Source organism: Mirounga angustirostris, unplaced genomic scaffold (assembly GCF_029215605.1).
Source record: "Mirounga angustirostris isolate CCGP_5_RB_7025 unplaced genomic scaffold, mMirAng1.0.hap1 SCAF_10, whole genome shotgun sequence".
NCBI lineage: Eukaryota > Metazoa > Chordata > Mammalia > Carnivora > Phocidae > Mirounga > Mirounga angustirostris.
Genome location: NW_026991718.1, coordinates 1,720,783 through 1,740,019, shown reverse-complemented (window position 1 = coordinate 1,740,019; position 19,237 = coordinate 1,720,783). Strand labels below are relative to the sequence as shown.

General features: G+C 39.2%; 1 protein-coding gene across 1 annotated transcript; it reads right to left on the bottom strand.

Moving 5' to 3' along the window:
- Positions 1–270: 270 nt before the first annotated feature.
- On the bottom strand, positions 271–3,218 carry LOC123850703 (nocturnin-like). Its single transcript, XM_045883938.2, is given in 3 exon segments — positions 271–1,513; positions 1,516–1,774; positions 3,195–3,218. Coding segments are annotated over 3 exon segments (1,365 nt in total). The 3' UTR covers positions 271–431.
- Positions 3,219–19,237: the final 16,019 nt, after the last annotated feature.

The following is a 19,237-nucleotide window of genomic DNA, read 5'->3' as shown; positions in this document are numbered from 1 at the left end:
TATTCTAGTTTAAAATGTTAATCATTCAGGAAACTGGGTGTGAGTATATGGAAACTCTGTAGTATCTTCATATTTTTTTATGTATCAAAAACTGTCCTAATTATAGTTTATTTTAAAAAAGAAAAACAGCAAAGAGTTCAAGATTTATGTGTTAACAGTTAATAGTGGACTTAATTTAGGAAGTATGTGGGACGGTGTCATGGAAAATTTCTCAGAAGGTAGGGCTCCTATGATTTTTTTTTTTTTTTTTTTTTTGCTGCAGGTTTTAATGGAAAAGGTTTGTGGACTAATGGGATTCCTTCCCAAGGGCATGCTGGAAACATGGAAAATGACAAAAGAAACTGGGAATCCTTCCTCGGGCAACTTCTTATCCTATTTTAGTTTCCTGAAACATCCCTGGTTAAGACTCTTGTGATTAAAAAGACAAGCATTTATAAAAGTCCATCAGGTTCCTCATTAAAGCTGAAGTCACACACTAGAGATAGGTGGTCTGAAGGATAATTAAAAGATGGTAGCCGGTTGGGTCCAATCTGTTCTTCAGTGAGCAAATCAAGAGCTGCCCTCACACTCAGAGCACGTTTAGAGTACCAGATATAATCCAGCGTGTGCCGGCATTCCCCTGACATCCGGATCTTCCAGGTCGTATATGGGGGTTCTGACTGCCCATCAGGGCTCAGCAGCTTGTACGCACTGTTCAGGTTGAGGCTGGAGGAAGCTAAGTGTTTGTAGACCTCCTCTGTTGGCTCTGCATTGAAGTCCCCACAAACAATAAGGGGAATCTTGGCTCCTTGAGGGATGTTCTGCAGGTTCTGGAGGAGGTCACAGCCTTGAGCTGAGCGAAATCGTTCCCAACCAGTACGTGCTTTTAAGTGGGTGACAGCAATACAGAACTGTCGACTGGACTCCTTGCATTCTAGAGTTTGTGCAATGGCCACCTGATTGGTTTTCAATGTCATGGCTGTCAGCCTAATATTGGCACTGTCGACTAGCTTGAATCGGTTCTGGAGGAAAAACAAGGCACAGCCATCTGGTCCATTGTTGTGTTCTACATCTAGACAAGGTGACCAGGGCTTTGGGAAAGACGTGCCTTGATAGCCCAATCTACTGAGGAGTGGTTGGAAGGTGTCAAAATAGTGGTCCACCTCTTGGAGGCACAATATATCGGGCTGGTAGGCTAGGATTTCTTCTAGGATGAGACATTTCCTTTCTTCCCACTTGAGCGCTTCTACAGGGCATTGTACAAAGTTGTCTTTTCCTTCTCCAAGAGCTTGGGCGAGGATGTTCCATTGCATGACCCCAATAGGTGGGTGGCTCCTGGGGCAATCTGTCCTCAGATCCACAAAATCCCCCTGGAACAGGGGAGGTCGAGTGTGCAGGACAGCCCTGCACTCCTCGAGGGGTTCTTTGGGATCGATGGGCTCCAGATGTTCTGGGTCAGGTGACACCAAATATTCTGGGTGCTGGGAGGCAGCCCTGCTGTTCAGTGCCTTGGCGAGAGCACTATAGAGTCGCTCGTACCGTTTCCCACGGAACACACTGTTCGGGAACACGACCGCGCGGCGCCCGAGGCCGCCGCCAGGAGCGGGGGGACGCAGGCCGGGGGGCGGCCCGGGGGTGGGCGAGCGGCGCGGCCCGACGCGTCCCTCTGCAGCAGGGCGGAGCAGAGCCGCCGCGGGCTCTGACACAGGCCGGGCGCCGGCGCCGCAACCACCGAGGCCCCTCGCGCGCCGGAGGAGCGGAGCCTGGCGAGGTCGAAGCGGGCGAACCGAACAGACTCCCGGGGCCGTCCGAGCGGATGCTCTCAGGGTCCTCGTCGCCCGGCCCCGGCCTAGCGGCAGTCTGGGGCAGGGGAGTCCGAGGGGGAGGCGCGCGAGCAGCGGCGCTGTCTCAGGGCCCTATGATTTATCAAGGGCTGCAAGAAGTCTAACTGAGGATGGTCGTGGATCCCAAGCAAGAGGACAGTATACTGTATAAACGCTATTTAGTAACAGAATAGATACACCAGGAGGAAGGGTGTATTTGAGGCTGGGGAGCTTGTGAAAAAACGGACAACAGGAGCAGAGATGACAACAGAGGATGTATGTGCCATTCAAAGCAGGCCAGTAATAATTAACCTTTGGGTCCTTCCGGCTGTTGTGAGAAACCTAGAGACCAGAAGGTGAAATTAAAGCTGATGGGTGGCTAATCTAAGGCAGCAGATGTGAGATAAAAAACTCAGAAGCACAAGGGAATATAAAATAGTCTTTGTAACTATTCAAGGCATGATAACAGGATAGCATGTTGAAACAAAATGACATTTCTCACTGGCGGATGCAGGCAAGGCTAATAACTTATTAATGCTTTCATGTTTTTATACATCTCTAGAAGCTTGTTAAAGGTCAAAGCCAGAACTTCATAACTGAATTCAGAACAACAGGAATAGTTGCTCTAGCTTGAAATGTACAAATAAACCCCAATATTGAGGAGCAGATTTTAATAGATTAATTCAAATATGAAATTTAATCTATGAAGTTTAAGATTTCAGCATTTTGAAATTTATTAAAATTTATGTTAGCAAAACCCAGAGCTAAAAAGGAAGTGAAGATTTTCATTCCTGCTGCACAGTAATGAGTGGCCCACATCCTCAATGAATCAGTGGAGAACACACGAGATCCTCAACTTCTGCCTCCACCTGGTGATAGAGAGATATCCATCCATCTTCTAGTTGGAGTGGTGTGAGCAGAGGCTTCGTGGCGAGTGGAGAGTCAGGACTTTCAATAGCACCCAGCTATAACAGGGCCAGACTCCCTTCCATGTCAATGGAAACCATATGGGAAATAGTAATAAGGCATTCCTGTCCTTCCAGATAGGATAGTATAGTAGAAATCTAGTAAACAGCTGTACCCTCTTCCTCAACCAAGCAGTAACAAAGAACTTTTCCCCCAGGTTTCAATAGATGCTGAATGGAAACATGATCTTCTACCCTCTATGTCAGTAAGGAATCAGTGCCCTACTTTCCCCTGATGGGGAAGTGTCATAGAAGGCAAGCTCAAACAGAAGACTTAAATAAGATTGAGAGAGTCATAGCATGATATGTCAAACATCATGGCTTCTATCAAAAATCACCTGTCATAAAAAAATCTGGAGACTCTCAACTTGAAGGAGGAAAATAATCAATAAGTGCTCATACCAAGATAATAGAGCTAATACATTACCTGTGAGGATTTTAAGGCAGCCATCATACAAATGTCTCAATGAGCTTTATGAACATACTTGAAAAAAAATGAAAAAAAAAAAAGTCTTCACAAAGAAATAGAAAGTCTCAGAAAAAAAGTGAAAGATGTAAAGAAACACCAAATGGAAATTGTAGAACTTGGAAATGCAATATGTAAAATAAAAGTTTCAACACAAGAATGAGGGGGCAGGAAAATAATCACTAAAATTGAAGACGATAAAATAGAAATTATCCAAACTGAACAAAAGAGAGAAAATAAACTGAAAATTAAAAACATTCCCAACTTGAAATACAGATTTAATATAATTCTTAGACAAATCTCAGCAAGTTTTGTTTTTTTTTTAGAGACAAGACAAGCCTTTTCTAAAATGTTTATGGAAAAAAAAAAAAAAAAAACCAGAGTATCAAAAACAAACATTACAAAGAATATAGTGGAAGGACTCACGCTTCCTGATTTCAGGACTCACTATTTACCGACAGTAATCAGGACTGTGTGCTATTGGTGGGGAAAAGACACATAGATCAACTGAACGGAAGAGTACCACAAAACAGCCCTGTACGAGTTGGGCGCACTATTTTTGGACAACGTCATAAAAGCAATTCTATAGAAGAGGAACAGTTTTTTTGACAAACAGTCCTGTTGGTTTGCATCCTTAGGAATTTTCCCGGGTCAAATCTGAAACTGGCCCCCATAAGGGAGGGCAAGGAGAGACTGAATAAAGAGGCAGGCCATGCCAGATTGGTAGGTGGTAGTTTTAATAAGCAAGGGAACTTACACACGAGGCTTGTCTTGCATGGCTGCAAGATGAGTAGATCTCCACACCTGCCTGCTGGAATCTTAAAATAGTTTATACAGTGGTGCTGAGTGCAGTCACAATACACCATCCAGATGGTCTCAACAACACCTTTCTCTCTCAAGGCTGCATCCTTGAAAATGGCTTCCACTGTGGGAATGGTGGGCAGAATGTATATCCCAGAGCACCCCCTTAAGAGGGGGTGAGGAGCCTCCAATTGCCTGGATCCAGTTCAAAGGTCAATTGACAGTCACAATTTCTTGATGACTTCTCCTGGCATGTTCCACAGCAATTAGATATCGGTAGGCAAAACAAAGAAACATTGATCTAATCTTTCATGTCATACAAAAATTAATTCAAAATTGATGGGGCGCCTTGGTGGCTCAGTAGGTTAAGCATCCGGCTCTTGGTTTCAGCTCAGGTCATGATCTCTTGGTCATGAGATTGAGCCCCATGTGGGTTCCGCATTCAGCATAGAGTCTGCTTGAGATTCTCCCTCTGCTCCTCCCCCAGCTCACACTCTCTCTTTCAAATAAATAAATGAATATTTTTTGAAAAACTGATCTTAGGTTTAAGTATAAAATGAAACTATAGAGTATTTGGAAAAAAAACAGGATAAAATCTTGCAAACCTTGGGCGTGATAAAACAGCTTTCAGCCTCACATCAAAATCATGATCCATAGAATAAAATTTATAAAAAAACATTTTAAATTATACTTGGTCAAAATTAAAAACATTTGTTTTGTGAAAACCATGCTAAGAGAATGAAAAGACAAGCCATGGACTGTGAGAAGGTATCTGAAAACCACATATCTGGAAAAGGACTCTTATCAGGAATACATGATGATCTCTCAAAACTCAGCAGTAAAGAATAAAGAAACAAATATATAAAATAAGAGCCAAATCTATCCAATTAGAAAATGGGTAAAAATACTCCGGTTTCTCCTCAGAGTGAATAAATCTTTCGCCTTTAACAACAACACACACAAAAAAACAAAATAAAGAAAGGAAGAGAAAGAAAGGAAGGGAGGGAGGAAGGAAGGAAGGAAGAAAGAAAGAAGAAAGAACGAAAGAAAGAAAGAAAGAAAGAAAGAAAGAAAGAAAGAAAGAAAGAAAGAGAGAGAAAGAAAAATGGGTAAAAGACACGAATATATATTTCAATGAAGGGGATATTCAGATGGCAAACAAGAGCATGAGAACACATTTAGCATTCACTACTCATTATGGTAATGGAGAGTAAGACCATGATAAGATATCACTATCTGTTAGAATTGCTAAAAACATAAAAACAAACAAAAACACTGATAATACCCAAATGTTGGCAAAAATGTGGAGAAACTGTATTACACACATACATTGCTGATGGCAATGTAAAATAGTACAATCATGCTAAAAATAGCTTTGTGTGTGTGTTTTTTTTAATGTAAATATACACGTATCATATGATGCAGCAATCACACCCTGGACATTTCCCCAGAGAAAATAAATACTTATGTCCTCATATAATTCAATACAAGAGTGTTCATGGAAGCTTTATCTGTACTATGCAAAATCCGGGAAAAAAAATTTCCCATAAAAAACTTCAGTAGATTCGTACCATGAAATACTATACAGTAAGAAAACAAAAATTAAAGGGCACCTGGGTGGCTCAGTCCATTAAGCGTCTGCCTTCAGCTCGGGGCTCGGGTCATGATCCCGGGATCCTGGGATCGAGCCCCGCATCGGGCTCCCTGCTCAGCGGGAAGCTTGCTTCTCCCTCTGCCCCTCCCCTGCGCTCCTGCTCTCTCTCTCTCTCAAATAAATAAATAAAATCTTTAAAAAAATTTTTAAAAAGAAAACAAAAACTAAGAAACTAGTGTGATACCTACTGACTTAAATGGATCAAAAGAAAAGTATGCTGAATAAAAACAAATCCAATATTAAAAAGGTCACATATTTTACAATTCCATTCATGTAATGTATGAATATCATACTTAGTAGGAAAGTGGAAAGTCTCCCAGCCTACATTCTTCCTTTGTTCTGTTTTTCATAAACAGCATTCTGTAAACTAATAATGAATTTATAAGTTGCCTTTTACTTCTTGACCTACAGCATTCAGTCATAACTGTCCATTAAACACACATTTCTTACATAGCTCAGACTTCCTCTAATTGTGCACACCAGATATTCATATGATATCCAGCCTTTAACTCCTACAGGGCTCTTTTCATTATGGTTGTGAATAAGTTCTCACTTTAATTTTTATGGGAATACCCTATGGCACTGGCAGAAAATGAAAAAGCATCTTGTTGAAAACAAGGATTTAGGAAAGAGAGTCCCAGTTGTACAGTAAAGATTGCACTGGTAAAGGAAGATGAACCTTCTTCAAGGACTTGTCTGGTGGATGAGGTTATAGTGTTCTCATTTATAAAATCAGATGCAAACGGAAGAACTATTAAATACCTCATATATACTTTAAATGCAAGAAGAGTATACTGACTACTTAATATATACCAGGTGATTTTATACATGGTTGAAGTTAATCATCTCTAACATCCTACACAACAACTGTCAATAGCTTCATTTTACAGAGGACACTGAGGTTTGCCAAATTCAAGCAGTATAGGCAAAATCGCTGGAGGTATGGAGAACTAACGCCTCCCACTTTTTTTTTTCTCTATACCCTGTTGCCTTCTTAGAGTGAAATGTATCCTTATAACTTGCTTTAAGACTGAGATTTTTGGGTGGCAAGGTCTCTCTGGCATACAGTATTATCATACTCATTTCCAGATGGGAAAAATAAGAATTATATTTAAGTCTAGATCCTGGGATGCCTGGGTGGCTCAGTCGTTAAGCGTCTGCCTTTGGCTCAGGTCATGATCCCAGGGTCCTGGGATGGAGTCCTGCATCGGGCTCCTTGCTCAGCAGAGTGTCTGCTTCTCCCTCTGCCTGCCGCTCCCCCTGCTTGTGCTCTGTCTCTCTCTCTGACAAATAAATATTAAAATAAATAAATAAAAGTCTAGACACTCCTGAATGGTGAGGGGCAATTCCTGACATGACAGAGGAAATACAGACACTCTGCAGAGTTGCCCCAGGGTCTCTGTCCAGGCTGGACCTGCCACATTACATATTTCCTTTTAGATCATGCTGATGATGCACCTCGGCTACCGCACAATGTACTCACTTTTCCTGAAAGCATGGCTTTCACAGCAGACTGAGTTGGCCGCTGCAGAATTTAAAGTTTCTGCAGCGACAAGGCAGTGATTCCTAATGATGAATGAATCCTGCACAGACGACCAGAAACATGTTTTGTTTTGTTTTATAAATATGGTTCAGACTGAGTTATTCCTAGAAATAGTGTTGGAAGTGGTTAATATCTGTTATTTGGAATTTGCAATTACCTTCAAAATCCCTATTGTTTTTTAAATGTTTTGTAACATGCAAGTCAGGCTACATAAAATACAACGAAAATGCCAATATCAATGAAATAGTGAAAGACAGTTCTTCCACTCCTTATAATTCACGTGAAGAATGTGTAAAGACAGAATGCTATGCGGTGAGACTTCCACCAACACAAAAGATGCTCACTCTTCCACTGTTAGCTCACAATGAGTAGGTAGTTAGTTCCCTGGGGGAAAATGTTTATCTGACAATTTATTCTGAAGGTAATTGGGGAATAATAATTTACTGCATCTAAATTCCAGCAAGTTACTTTGTGGGTATTGATGAACTAATTCTCATATTTATAGGAAAAGGCAAAAGACCCAAACAGCCGACAAAATCATAGAGAAGCACAAAGTCGGAGGACTGGTGCTCCCCAACTTCAAGTCTTAGCATAAAGCCACAATAATAAAGCCAGAGCAGTATTGGTGAAAGAACAGACAAATTGGGGGCGTAGAACAGAGTCGACAAACAGACCTACAGAATGACAGTCAACTGATCTTTGACAAAGGAGTAAAGACATGGCTTTTCAACAGATGATGCTGGGACAACTGGATGTCCACATGCAAAAAAAAAGAAAAAAAGAAAAAGAATCTAGACACTGACCTTACATCTTTCACAAAAATTAACTCAAAACGGCTTATATATCCAAATGGAAAACACAAAAAACATAAAATTTGTAGGACAGGAGAAAATCTAGGTGACTCTGAGTTTGGCAATGAGTTATTAGATGCAATAGCAAAAGCAAGATCCATGAAAGAAAAAAACTGGTGAGACTTCATTAAAATTAGAAACCACTCCTGTGGGAGCTCCTGGGTGGCTCAGTCGGTTAAGTGGCTGACTCTTCATCTCAGCTCAGGTCACGGTCTCAGAGTTCTGGGATCGAGCCCCATGTCAGGCTCCCTGCTCAGCTCTGCACTCAGCAGGGAGCCTGCTTGAGATTCTCTCTCCCTCTGCCCCTGCCCCCAACCCCACTAAAATAAATAAATAAATCTAAAAAAGACACTCCTCTGTGAAACACTGTTAAGAGGTTGAAATGACAATCCACAGACTGCAAGAAAAGCTTTGTGAAACACCTATCTGATAAAGGGCTTATATTGAAAATATACAAAGAATTCATACAACTCAATAACATGAAGTCAAGCACCCCAATTTAGTGGCTTTTGCCAATTTCAGGCAAAAGATCTGAACAAACATTTTACCACAGAAGATATAAGATGGCAAATAAGCATGTGATAAAATGTTCAACATCATAGGTCATTAGAGAAATTTTTTTTAAAGATTTTATTTATTTTTTATTTTTTTAAGATTTTATTTATTTATTTATTTATTTATTTATTTATTTATTTATTTATTTATTTATTTGACAGAGAGAGAGACAGCGAGAGAGGGAACACAAGCAGGAGGAGTGGGAGAGGGAGAAGTAGGCTTCCTGCGGAGCAGGGAGCATGATGCGGGCTCGATCCCAGAACCCTGGGATCACGACCTGAGCCAAAGGCAGATGCTTAATGACTGAGCCACCCACCTGGCTTTTTATTTTATTAGCCCCAAGATTTTATTTATTTGACAGAGATATAGAGAGAGCACACAAGCAGGCAGAGGGAGAGGGAGAAGCAGGCTCCCCGCCGAGTAGGGAGCCTAATGTGGGGCTCAATCCCAGGACCCCGGGATCACGATCTGAGCCAAAGGCAGCGGCTTAGCCAACTGAGCCTCCCAGGCGCCCCTAGAGAAAATTTTTAAAATGAGATAACACTATCCATACCCTGTTCAAATGGTTACAAAACCAAAACACTGACAACACCAAATTCCAGCAAGGATGCGGAGCAACATGAACTCTCATCCATTGATGATGGGAATGCAGAATGGTACAGCCACTTTGGAAGACAATTTGGTGGTTTCTTACAAAGTTAAACACAGTCTTACCACCAATAGACCTCCTAGCCACCACCCAAATGAGTTGAAAATTTATACCCACAAAAAACATGCACGGGAATGCTTGTAGCAGGTTTATTCATATTTGCCAAAATGTGGAAGAAACCAAAATATCATTCTGTAGGTTCTTGGATAAACGGACTGTGGTACATCCTTGCAATGGAATATTACTCAGCACTAAAAAGAACTGAGCTATCATTCTATAAAGGACATGGAGGAACCTTAGATGCACATTGCTAAGTGAAAGAATCCAATTTGAAATAGTTACATTCTATATGATTTCAACCATATGATGTTCTTTGAAATACAAAACTGCAGGGAAAATAAAAAGATCAATGGTTACCAGGGATCAGTGAGTGAGGGTACAGGGATGAATAGGTGAAGGACAGGGGAATTTTAGGGACATAAACTATTCTGTATGATACTGTAATGGTGAATATGTCATATTTTGCATTTGGCAAAAGGCATAGAACTTTAAAATACAACCCTATCCAAATCTAAAACTGCTCTAAAAATAAAGTCTATTAAAAAAAAATTACTGAATCTTAACTACTTGTCTTTGAGTTAAAAATGTGGCTCGTGGACAGCAGTTTGATAACATCTGATTTGCAAGACATGTAAATAGTTGAATTCATAATTATATATAGCTTATACTGAAGGTAATAGATATGCCAATGAATACTTAAATATCTTTAACTTTTTATCATGTAGGGTTTTTTCCTAAAAGTTTTAAATTCCATGTACTCATATACATTTTAATTTCTTATCAATGTGCGAGTAGCTAAAATTTTTTATCTTGATTGGTTAAGTGTATACATTGACATCTCATGCCAAAGAGTTTAAATTATGATCTTGCAAAATCCAATAGTGGTGAGAACTGACAGTATGTTAGAAGCATCCTTTGCTGAAGTGCGCATTTCTTTATCAATATATTTTATTGCATCCTTTAAAACAGAAGCCATTATCTTCTGGAGGGGTTACAAATGGCATCTATAAGGGAGTATTGTTGCAAAAGAAAAATATCTTCATTTCACAACAAACTTCAAGTTAATGTAAAGGACATTCATTTTCTTTATTGAAAACCCAACATTTTAAAAAGTGTTGAGATTAATCCAAGATGATGAAGAAGCCAGGAAAAGGAAGATGGAGAGTTCCCAATGGCCAACCTTCTGGTAAGGAGGAAGTCACAGAGGATAATGAAGGAAAATAGAAAGCTTCAGCAAAGTGTCACAGAACAAAGCCAACTGGATCACGAAACTACAGAAGCCATATTGCAAGAACTGAGGAGAAAACAAAAAATCAAAAACCCCCAGAAAACCATTTGGCATTGTCACAGAGATGGAAAAAGGGAATTAAATCAGAATATAGGCCTGACAACATGAAATCCTGTCAAGTGTTTAAAATTCTGCTTATGAATTCCAAAGTTTGTCCTGCATAAGAAAGGGCTTTCCTTATCCTCATGGATGAAATTATTTATACAAACCTTGGAAAATGAAATGAAGGCTCTTGGTGACTCAAAAACTATACTTGACTTATTTTCTAGAATGTGAGCTCTCTGAAGACAGGGGAGGAATCTGTCTTGCTCTATCTAGACATAACTGGAATACAGTAAGCTATACTTCTTGAAGTAATTCATGAATAAAATCTTTAAGACTAGGGGCGCCTGGGTGGCTCAGTTGGTTAAATGTCTGCCTTCAGCTCAAGTCATAAATCCAGGGTCCTGGGATGGAGCCCCATGTCAGGATCCCTGCTCAGTGGGGAATCTGCTTGTCCCTCTCCCTCTGCCCCCTCCCCCCTCACTCCTGCTTTCTTTCTCTCTCTCTCTCATGTAATAAATAAATTAAATCTTAAAAAAAAAAAAAGACTAATTTTTATAAAAGTGGTTTTCACTGTGTTCCTTATTGTAACACCTAAGGTCATTGGGGGAAAAAAATGTTATAAGAAACTGCAATGTCAGCAATTTTTGAAGGGTTAAATTGGTAGTTACATTTAAGAAGTTAATCAGATGTCATTCATAAACGTGACAGATGTATTAGTAAGATTCTAAATTATCAAAGAAAAAATATTTTTGGTGAAATAAAAACGTATACTACAGGTGTTAGGGGAAGTTTTTACTTCTACAAGTAAAAAATTGATTCTCAAAGTCCCCTAGTCCTAATAAAGTTGATTTTCAGTTAACCAGAAATTTAAGAACACCCATTTCTTAAATTTGTGGTTTAATTTCCATTTTTTTCGTCATTTTGTTTTCAGCAAAAACTCTGCCTGTGATGTTACATAAATAAAATTACGGTATCATACGCCATTGAGTGATTTTTACTTAAGAGTTTTACTTAAGAGTTTCCTTCATGGTTTTGAAAATTTTTTGAAAATTTTTGTTTGTAGTAAGTTCTTAAATGAAAAGCACTTTTTTATATCCAGAAATGTTTTTCTTAGATAAATGTAATATGTGCAGGATTATTTAACGCAGGATGATTTGAAATATTGTATTTACTTTAAATGAATTGCATGGTACATAATACCTTATGGAAATACATTTTCTTATACTATTAAAAAATCTACTTATTCTTTGTAATAAAAATTTCTGGCTCTATTTCCTCCACTCCAAGCCAATATTAATCACCATATGAGTAGGCTCTGGGAACAAAGAGTGTCACAATCATGTCAAAGAAATCTTGGATCCTGGTGAAATGTGGCATGTTGGAATGAAGTGGTGATGAGGACCCCCCTGGAAAAGAAGTGGGCAGATTTGTCCCGATTAGGACCAACAGCGTGTGTTCATTTTGTGAACTCACCAGGCCCCGGGTTCAGTAATCAGACAGGGCTTCTTCATGCACCCAGAACTGTTGAGAGTCTTGGTTATAGTTAGCAGGCGATGTAAATAAGAAGAAACCAAAATAGAATCTGTGTGCCAATAGAGTTACATATGTGGGTATAGTTTTTCAGAATCAACATCTCCAGAAAGCCAAATGAATCATCCTAAATGTGAATTTATTCAGATACAATTAAAGGGAGACAGACAGTTTTAATAAAAAACAGTAATAATAAGGGGTGCCTGGGTGTCGTCCGCCTCTTGGTTTTGGCTCAGGTTATGATCTCAGGGTTGTGAGATTGAGCCCCGTGTCGAGCTCCATACTGGGTGTGGAGTCTGCTTGAGATTCCCTCTCTCTCTCCCTCTCCCTAAAATAAATAAATAAATCTTTAAAAGAAAATACTAACAATAACAATAGCTCTCAGAGACTGGGCACACAATCCCTTTGTAACTCTCACCTTCTCCAATTATAACTGCAGTTCTGTGAGACAGAACTGTATTCCCTTCTTTGAGTTGGAAGAACGAAGCAATCCAACCATGATGTCTAATTTCAAGGACTGTGTGCTTTAGAATAATTTCCTTAATAGCTCATGGCTCTCTGTTCTCTCTTAATTATTTTAGATACACTGTCTAAATACTTTAATACTTCCAGGATGGAACGATCAAAGGGGGTAGATTCAAGTTCACTGTATGTCTACTGCTCTGGAGTGCAACTTTCACTTTGAAAAGTGAAGTCATTTGGTATTTTTGCTTTAATTTGGTGTAATTTCTTTGGGAAATCTTTTCTGAAATAATGCTTTCTTGGTTCATGATACTCTTTGCTGGCTTCCCTCATTCACTTGGTTAATAGTAAATCCGAGTCAGCCTCCAGTTGGAACTTAAGTCTTTTCTTGCCCTCTACTCCTTCTGTACATTATAGCTATTTCCAGGTATTAAATTCCCCATTTGAAAAAGGTAGCATATCACATGGTTTCCAGACTAGACACTGGCTGATACACATACAAGATTTATAACATGCAGAGAGCCAAATGCATGAGGGATCAATGCCACTTGGGGAGGAACAAAAAGCTTTCACAGCAGAGATGGTACTGGCCAATTCTGAAGATGGAATAAAATGATTCAGGAAAAAGGTGTTAAAAAAAAAAAAAAAGAAATCCACAAAGATGAAGAAAACAGAAACAGCTCAGCAAAGCAGAAACTGAATCATTTATTTCATGTCTAATCCAGCAAAATATGTTTATAAGACAGTGAATTATGAATCATTTGGATTGCCAACGATTAGAAGTTCTTATATTAATATCAATACTATAGTCTTACTAGAAATTGTCTTTCTCTTATAGTTATTTTATTCATTACCTTTATTGTGAAATAATGGAAGGTTATTTTTTCTTTAAAAAATAGCAAGGCATGGTGTCTTCATATAACTTTCCTCAGACCATGTCTTTACAAATGGTCTGCTTTCAAAAGTATTTGGATTGAGGTTGAGAGGAAGGGAGTTGCCAAACTCATCTAGGGTAAATGGTTACAAATCACAATATGAATGGATAATTTATAACATACCTTTTCACTTAGAAAATTATGGAAACTACATATTATTTCCTCCATGTTTTTCATAAGATCTTTGGATGTGTTTCTCAAATCATATCTTCATGATACTTCACTGGGAATAATTCATTAATTTTAATTTTAAAAGAGGGCACCTATGAATATCAATATATTCTTTTTGACTGATCAGACCAGGAATGTAATGTCTAAATTGTATATTTATTCTCTCTAATCTTTAAAGATGATGATTTCCTGATCCATGTATGATTTCTCATGGTGAGGACCCTTTCCTATGTATAGTCACAGTTGACTTAACTTCTTGCAAACAATAACCAAAACCATATATATATATATATTTTTTAATATGTGAAAGTACCTAGTGTGTGGGATGCATAGAGGGAGCACCTAGTATCTAATGAAAATGAAAACTACACTAAATGAAATATTAACACATGATAATACAAGAGCCTCTCAAAATTATGGGTTTCAATTTCAGACTTTTCAAAATATCCTCAGATTGGGGCACCTGGGTGGTTCAGTCAGTTAAGTGTCTGACTCCTGATTTAGGCTCAGGTCATGATCTCAGTGTCATGAGGCTTAGCCCCATGTCAGGTTCCACACTCAGCAGGGAGTCTCCTGAGATTCTCTCTCTCCCTCTCCCTCTGCCCCACCCCCATTCACTTTCTCTCAAGTAAATAAATCTTAAAAAAAAAAAAAAAAAATATATATATATATATATATATATATATATATATATATATATATCTCCTCAGACTGTATCCTATTTCCAGCTCTGCTCTAGTAAGTAAACTCATGAGATCAGTTCACTGGAAATACTCAAGGAAAAAAAAGGGGGGGGGTGGAATCACTAAGTGTAGAGTCCTTTACCACTCCTTGATTCAAATTTACAATAGCATTCAACATTGTAATCAAAGCTTTCTTTTCTCTGCTTCCTAAGTCATAAATTCAGATTCTCTAGTTATTAATGCAGTTTCCTGTTTCTTTCTTCCTTATGTACTCTCATGGAAGAATTCCATCTCTCTATCCACAGATGGCTTCTGTTTTTATTTTTCCCCTTTCCATCAGAGAGTTCCTCTTTTTTTCATCTAACACCAACAATTCCCAAATCTAGACCTCTAGCTTCTGAAATATTTTTACTCTTGCATACTGAATTTCCTGCTGTCTATTAAACAAACAGCATAATTAAAAACTAACTCATTATTTCTTCGCCGTCAACTTCCCTTCTTTCCTTTTGATGTCATTATCTGAATCCTCATTAATAATGTGCTAGAATATTTTTTTTATTTTTAAAACCAAATGATCACTGAAATTGTTTTTGATTGTACTGTGATTTAAATGAAAAATTAGATGAGCATTGTATGACTCATGAATAAGTCATTCCTCTCAGCACAGAGAACAGGTAGTCGGAATGGTGTAGTAGAAATACAACGTGAAGCACACCACGTACGTAACCCATCAGCACTAAAAAAACTGACCGAGAAGGGAGTAAATGTCAGGGGTAGCTCCTTTTCTGCCATTGGCATCTCTGGCCATTAGACCTTACTGCAAAAGACAAATGGGGGCTGCCTCGGCCAGTAATGTATCTACAGCCAGGATGGATACTTTGACTTCATTAACTATGGGTATAAAAGAGCCCAGTGCCTGAAGTGAAATTTGCCTACAAAAAATTACACAGGAAAAGCAGCTCTGTAACAGACACCACTGATATCTATGGCACATCCCCTCGGATGCAGCCGGGCTGTAGGGAGCGGCTCTAAAGAGCTCAGATTCAGCCCTCCCGCCAAGGACTCACCTCAAATTCCCTCAGGTCAGCTGCCTGCATTCTTTTCCAGGGTCTTCTCCAGTGGCATCTGCCATCTGGAAATGCTAAGCGTTACCGTTCCTGGGGTAGCCTGTAATCAATGGGTAGTGCAGCCAGTTGGTAAAGGCTACAGACATTTAGGTAGATAATTCTGGAAAGTGTCCCCTATGATTGTCAGAGGTCTCGTGGTGCCTACAGATGAAATATTTGTAATATACCTTTCACTGGTTTTTCCTCCTTTCCTATCTTCACTCACTGCAATCTGTTATTCTTGGGATCACCTCACCAAACAACTACCTGCAACCAAGTTCTTTATTCAGGTTGTTTTTGGTGACCCTAAGTTAAGGCAAGTGAATTTGATATCACTTTCCTTTCTAACTCAATAATAAATGTGCCACTATCTTCGTGCAAGAAATACTTTTTTCTAAACGGATTTTGTTCATTTTCCTTCCAAATCCCAGAAATTTTCTCCTGTCCTGTGTTCAGTCTCCAGCATCTGGGTGAGGATGTGACTTTTTGCTTGAGTGCTCTTATTTAGTATATTTTGGTATTGTTCAGCTACTCCAACTACAATGGAAACACCAAAAGCTCTTAATTGATTCCCACAATATATTTTAATTCTCCACAATATCTTCTGAAAGTGTGGATTCTTTTTTTTTTTTTAATTTTTTTTTTAAGATTTTATTTATTTATTTGAGAGAGAGAGAATGAGAGAGAGCACGTGAGATGGGGGAGGGCGAGAGGGAGAAGCAGACTCCCTGCGGAGCAGGGAGCCCGACGCGGGACTCGATCCAGGGACTCCAGGATCATGACCTGAGCCGAAGGCAGTCGCTTAACCAACTGAGCCACCCAGGCGCCCTGAAAGTGTGGATTCTTTTTCATTAATTGATCTGTGGAATAAGAGAGTGGGACTCCATTTTTATATCAATCTCTTCCTCTCTAAACTAGGAGGTTTTTCACAACACCCGTGTTCTCTGTTTTCAGGCTGCATTTGTCTCTGTCAGAATCAGTACATTGCTCAGGCTGTGGAAATAAGAACAGAATTTTAAATATTACCTGGTGAGAAGAGTCACTTCTTTTGCGGTCTGCGCTAAAAATGTACTTCTCGTTGTGTGGTCACCGTCCCATCTGTAGAAGATACTAACAGTTTCTTAGCGGTTGTATCTCCTGGATTCAACCTGAACTCTACTAACGTGTGGTCTGCAGGAAATCGCTGGGCAGGGAAGAGACCTGAGTTATTATACCTAATATGCTCTGTGGTCTTCGGAATGTTATTCATCTTCTCATGGTATCCATTTGCACATTTTAGAAGTAAGATGGTTTAACTTAATGATTCTTCAGGTGCCTTTCAGCTAGAAAAATGTCTACGCCCAACGGATGTCTTTTCTTTTATAACCTTCTTTATTATCTAGAAAACAAAGCGTCTCTTTGTCTCTCAACAATAGCCTCTCCTCCTCTTCAGGGCCAGACACCAGGATAAACTTTCTCCAAAATTCTGTTGTCACACAAAGCCACATAGTGTGCCTTCATACACTGCAGTAGCTTGGTTGTAAAGGTTTCAGCTGGTGGGGCAGTCAGTTAGGCATCCGACTCTAGGTTTTGGCTCAGATCATGACCTTGGGGTTGTGAGATGGAGCTCCACGTCGGGCTCTGTGCTCAGTGCAGAATCTGCTGTAGATTCTCTCTCTCTCCCTCTCCCTCTACCCCCCCCCTCCTTGTGTGGGCGCCCTCTCTCTCTCTCTCTCTTTAAAAATAAATAAATAAATCTTAAAAAAAAAAAAGAAAGAAAGAAAAGGTTTCAGCTGGTAAGTGTCATGTGTGCACCTGGTATCCATCCTCCAAACTTGGGTTTGTTTATATAGGTTCCTAGCTCAGCTATCACCTACATTTAATTTTCAGTGTATGTTAATTTAAATCTCAAAGCCCAATCTGATGTAATATTTCAGCAGCTTGCCAGAATGAATTACCAGTTTCTTTACCACATTGAATTAAATTTTCTGTCCCTGAGAAATTTACTCCTACTTGAATATATATTAACTGAATATACTTAGGTTAATGGAATATACTGAAACTCTCTTAGGTTTTTCTGTAAGAGATCACGCCTTTGGGACAGTTGAAAAGCAAAGGGGTTTAGTCCGAGTCTAATCAGCCAGAGTTCAAAACTGAACTCCCATTCTTATGAACTCTGTGGACTTTTATTCCCTGATTTTGGAATCCTTTCTTACAGTAAAGGGTAGCATGTTTACTCAGAGGGCTTGAGAATAAAATGATACACTGTTTATAAAACAGCTAACACAAGGCCTAGTACATGATAGAGTCTCAGCAAATGAGACTTCCTATAGAAATGATAAGTGGAGTCTAACCCACAGGAATTCAGAAGAAAAATACAGTGCTTCACACCAGTTACCAGTAATCTAGAAACATGTAGTCGAGTCTTAGGGCCTTTGTAAAGTGGGGAAAATAGTCCAGACCTTGGAGTCAGAACTATGCTCATTCCCACCATCCCCCACCGCCCCACCGTCTGCTAATTACTACATATATGCCAACTAGCAAGTTGTATAGTTTTACTTTAGTTTTCTATTTCTCAGTAAAATAGATGCTTATGGGACTGCAATGAAGAGAGGCACCTGGGTGGCTCAGTCGGTTGAGTGTCTGCCTTTGGCTCAGGTCATGATCCCAGGGTCCTGGGATCAAGCCCCATGTCGGGCTCCCTGCTCAGCAGGGAGCCTGCTTCTCCCTCTCCCTCTGCTGCTGCATCCCATCCATGCTCTCTCTTGCTCACTCTTTCTGTCTCAAATAAATAAATAAAATCTTAAAAAAAAAAATTGCAATGAAGATAAAACTACAAATATAGAATGGCAAATGTGGCACCAGGCAAGGGGATGGTCCTCAACCAACAGTGGTTCATAATAACTAAGTTACAACCACCTTCCAAAATATATTTTGAAATTTTTCCTATTGAAAGGCCCTAATGTAGACCACCTGTCACAGAGCATATCTAATAAATTTGTAACCAATGCAATAGGGTCATTAGGCAAATATATCTAATATTGGTTCCAGTCTTAAATACGTCTCTTCCTTATGAAAGCATTATTTTAAAAACATATAGGTTTGTAGGCTACAACAGAAAGTTTCCCATATCTGGGAGGGCTTTCCTAAATGAATCTATAGGCACTATTTGGAAAAAGAAGAGATATCTTTGTCTGTCACAGGACCCCTGGAATATTCCAATTTCTAACTTGGCTAAATTAATATCAATTCCATTTGTCAGTTTAAATGTCCTTTCCTCTATCGAGCCTTCTCTTACCCTAGGTGAGGTCTTCTACTTCGACGTCCCATAACAGCACTTTAAAATTAAAACCGCTTGTTTAATTTTCACTACCACAGTGCCTAAAGTTGGAAACCAATATTTTTTTTTCCAGACTCATAAATTATCTGTGATATCTTATAACTTGGTCTATGACATGTCCATTACCAAGGAGATACCATGCTAAACACATGCCAAATAATTTGATTTCCCAGAAAGAAACATGACATTGTGACTCTATGGGAAAGAAATGCTAAATTTATTTGTGCAAAAACTGGAAAGTTAGTGTCAACTGTGGAAAAATGTTTCAATATGATTTTGTCAGAAAAACAGAAGGCATTCTATGTATTCAAGGAATGAATGGTTGCAATAGAATTCAAGATTTATGCAACCA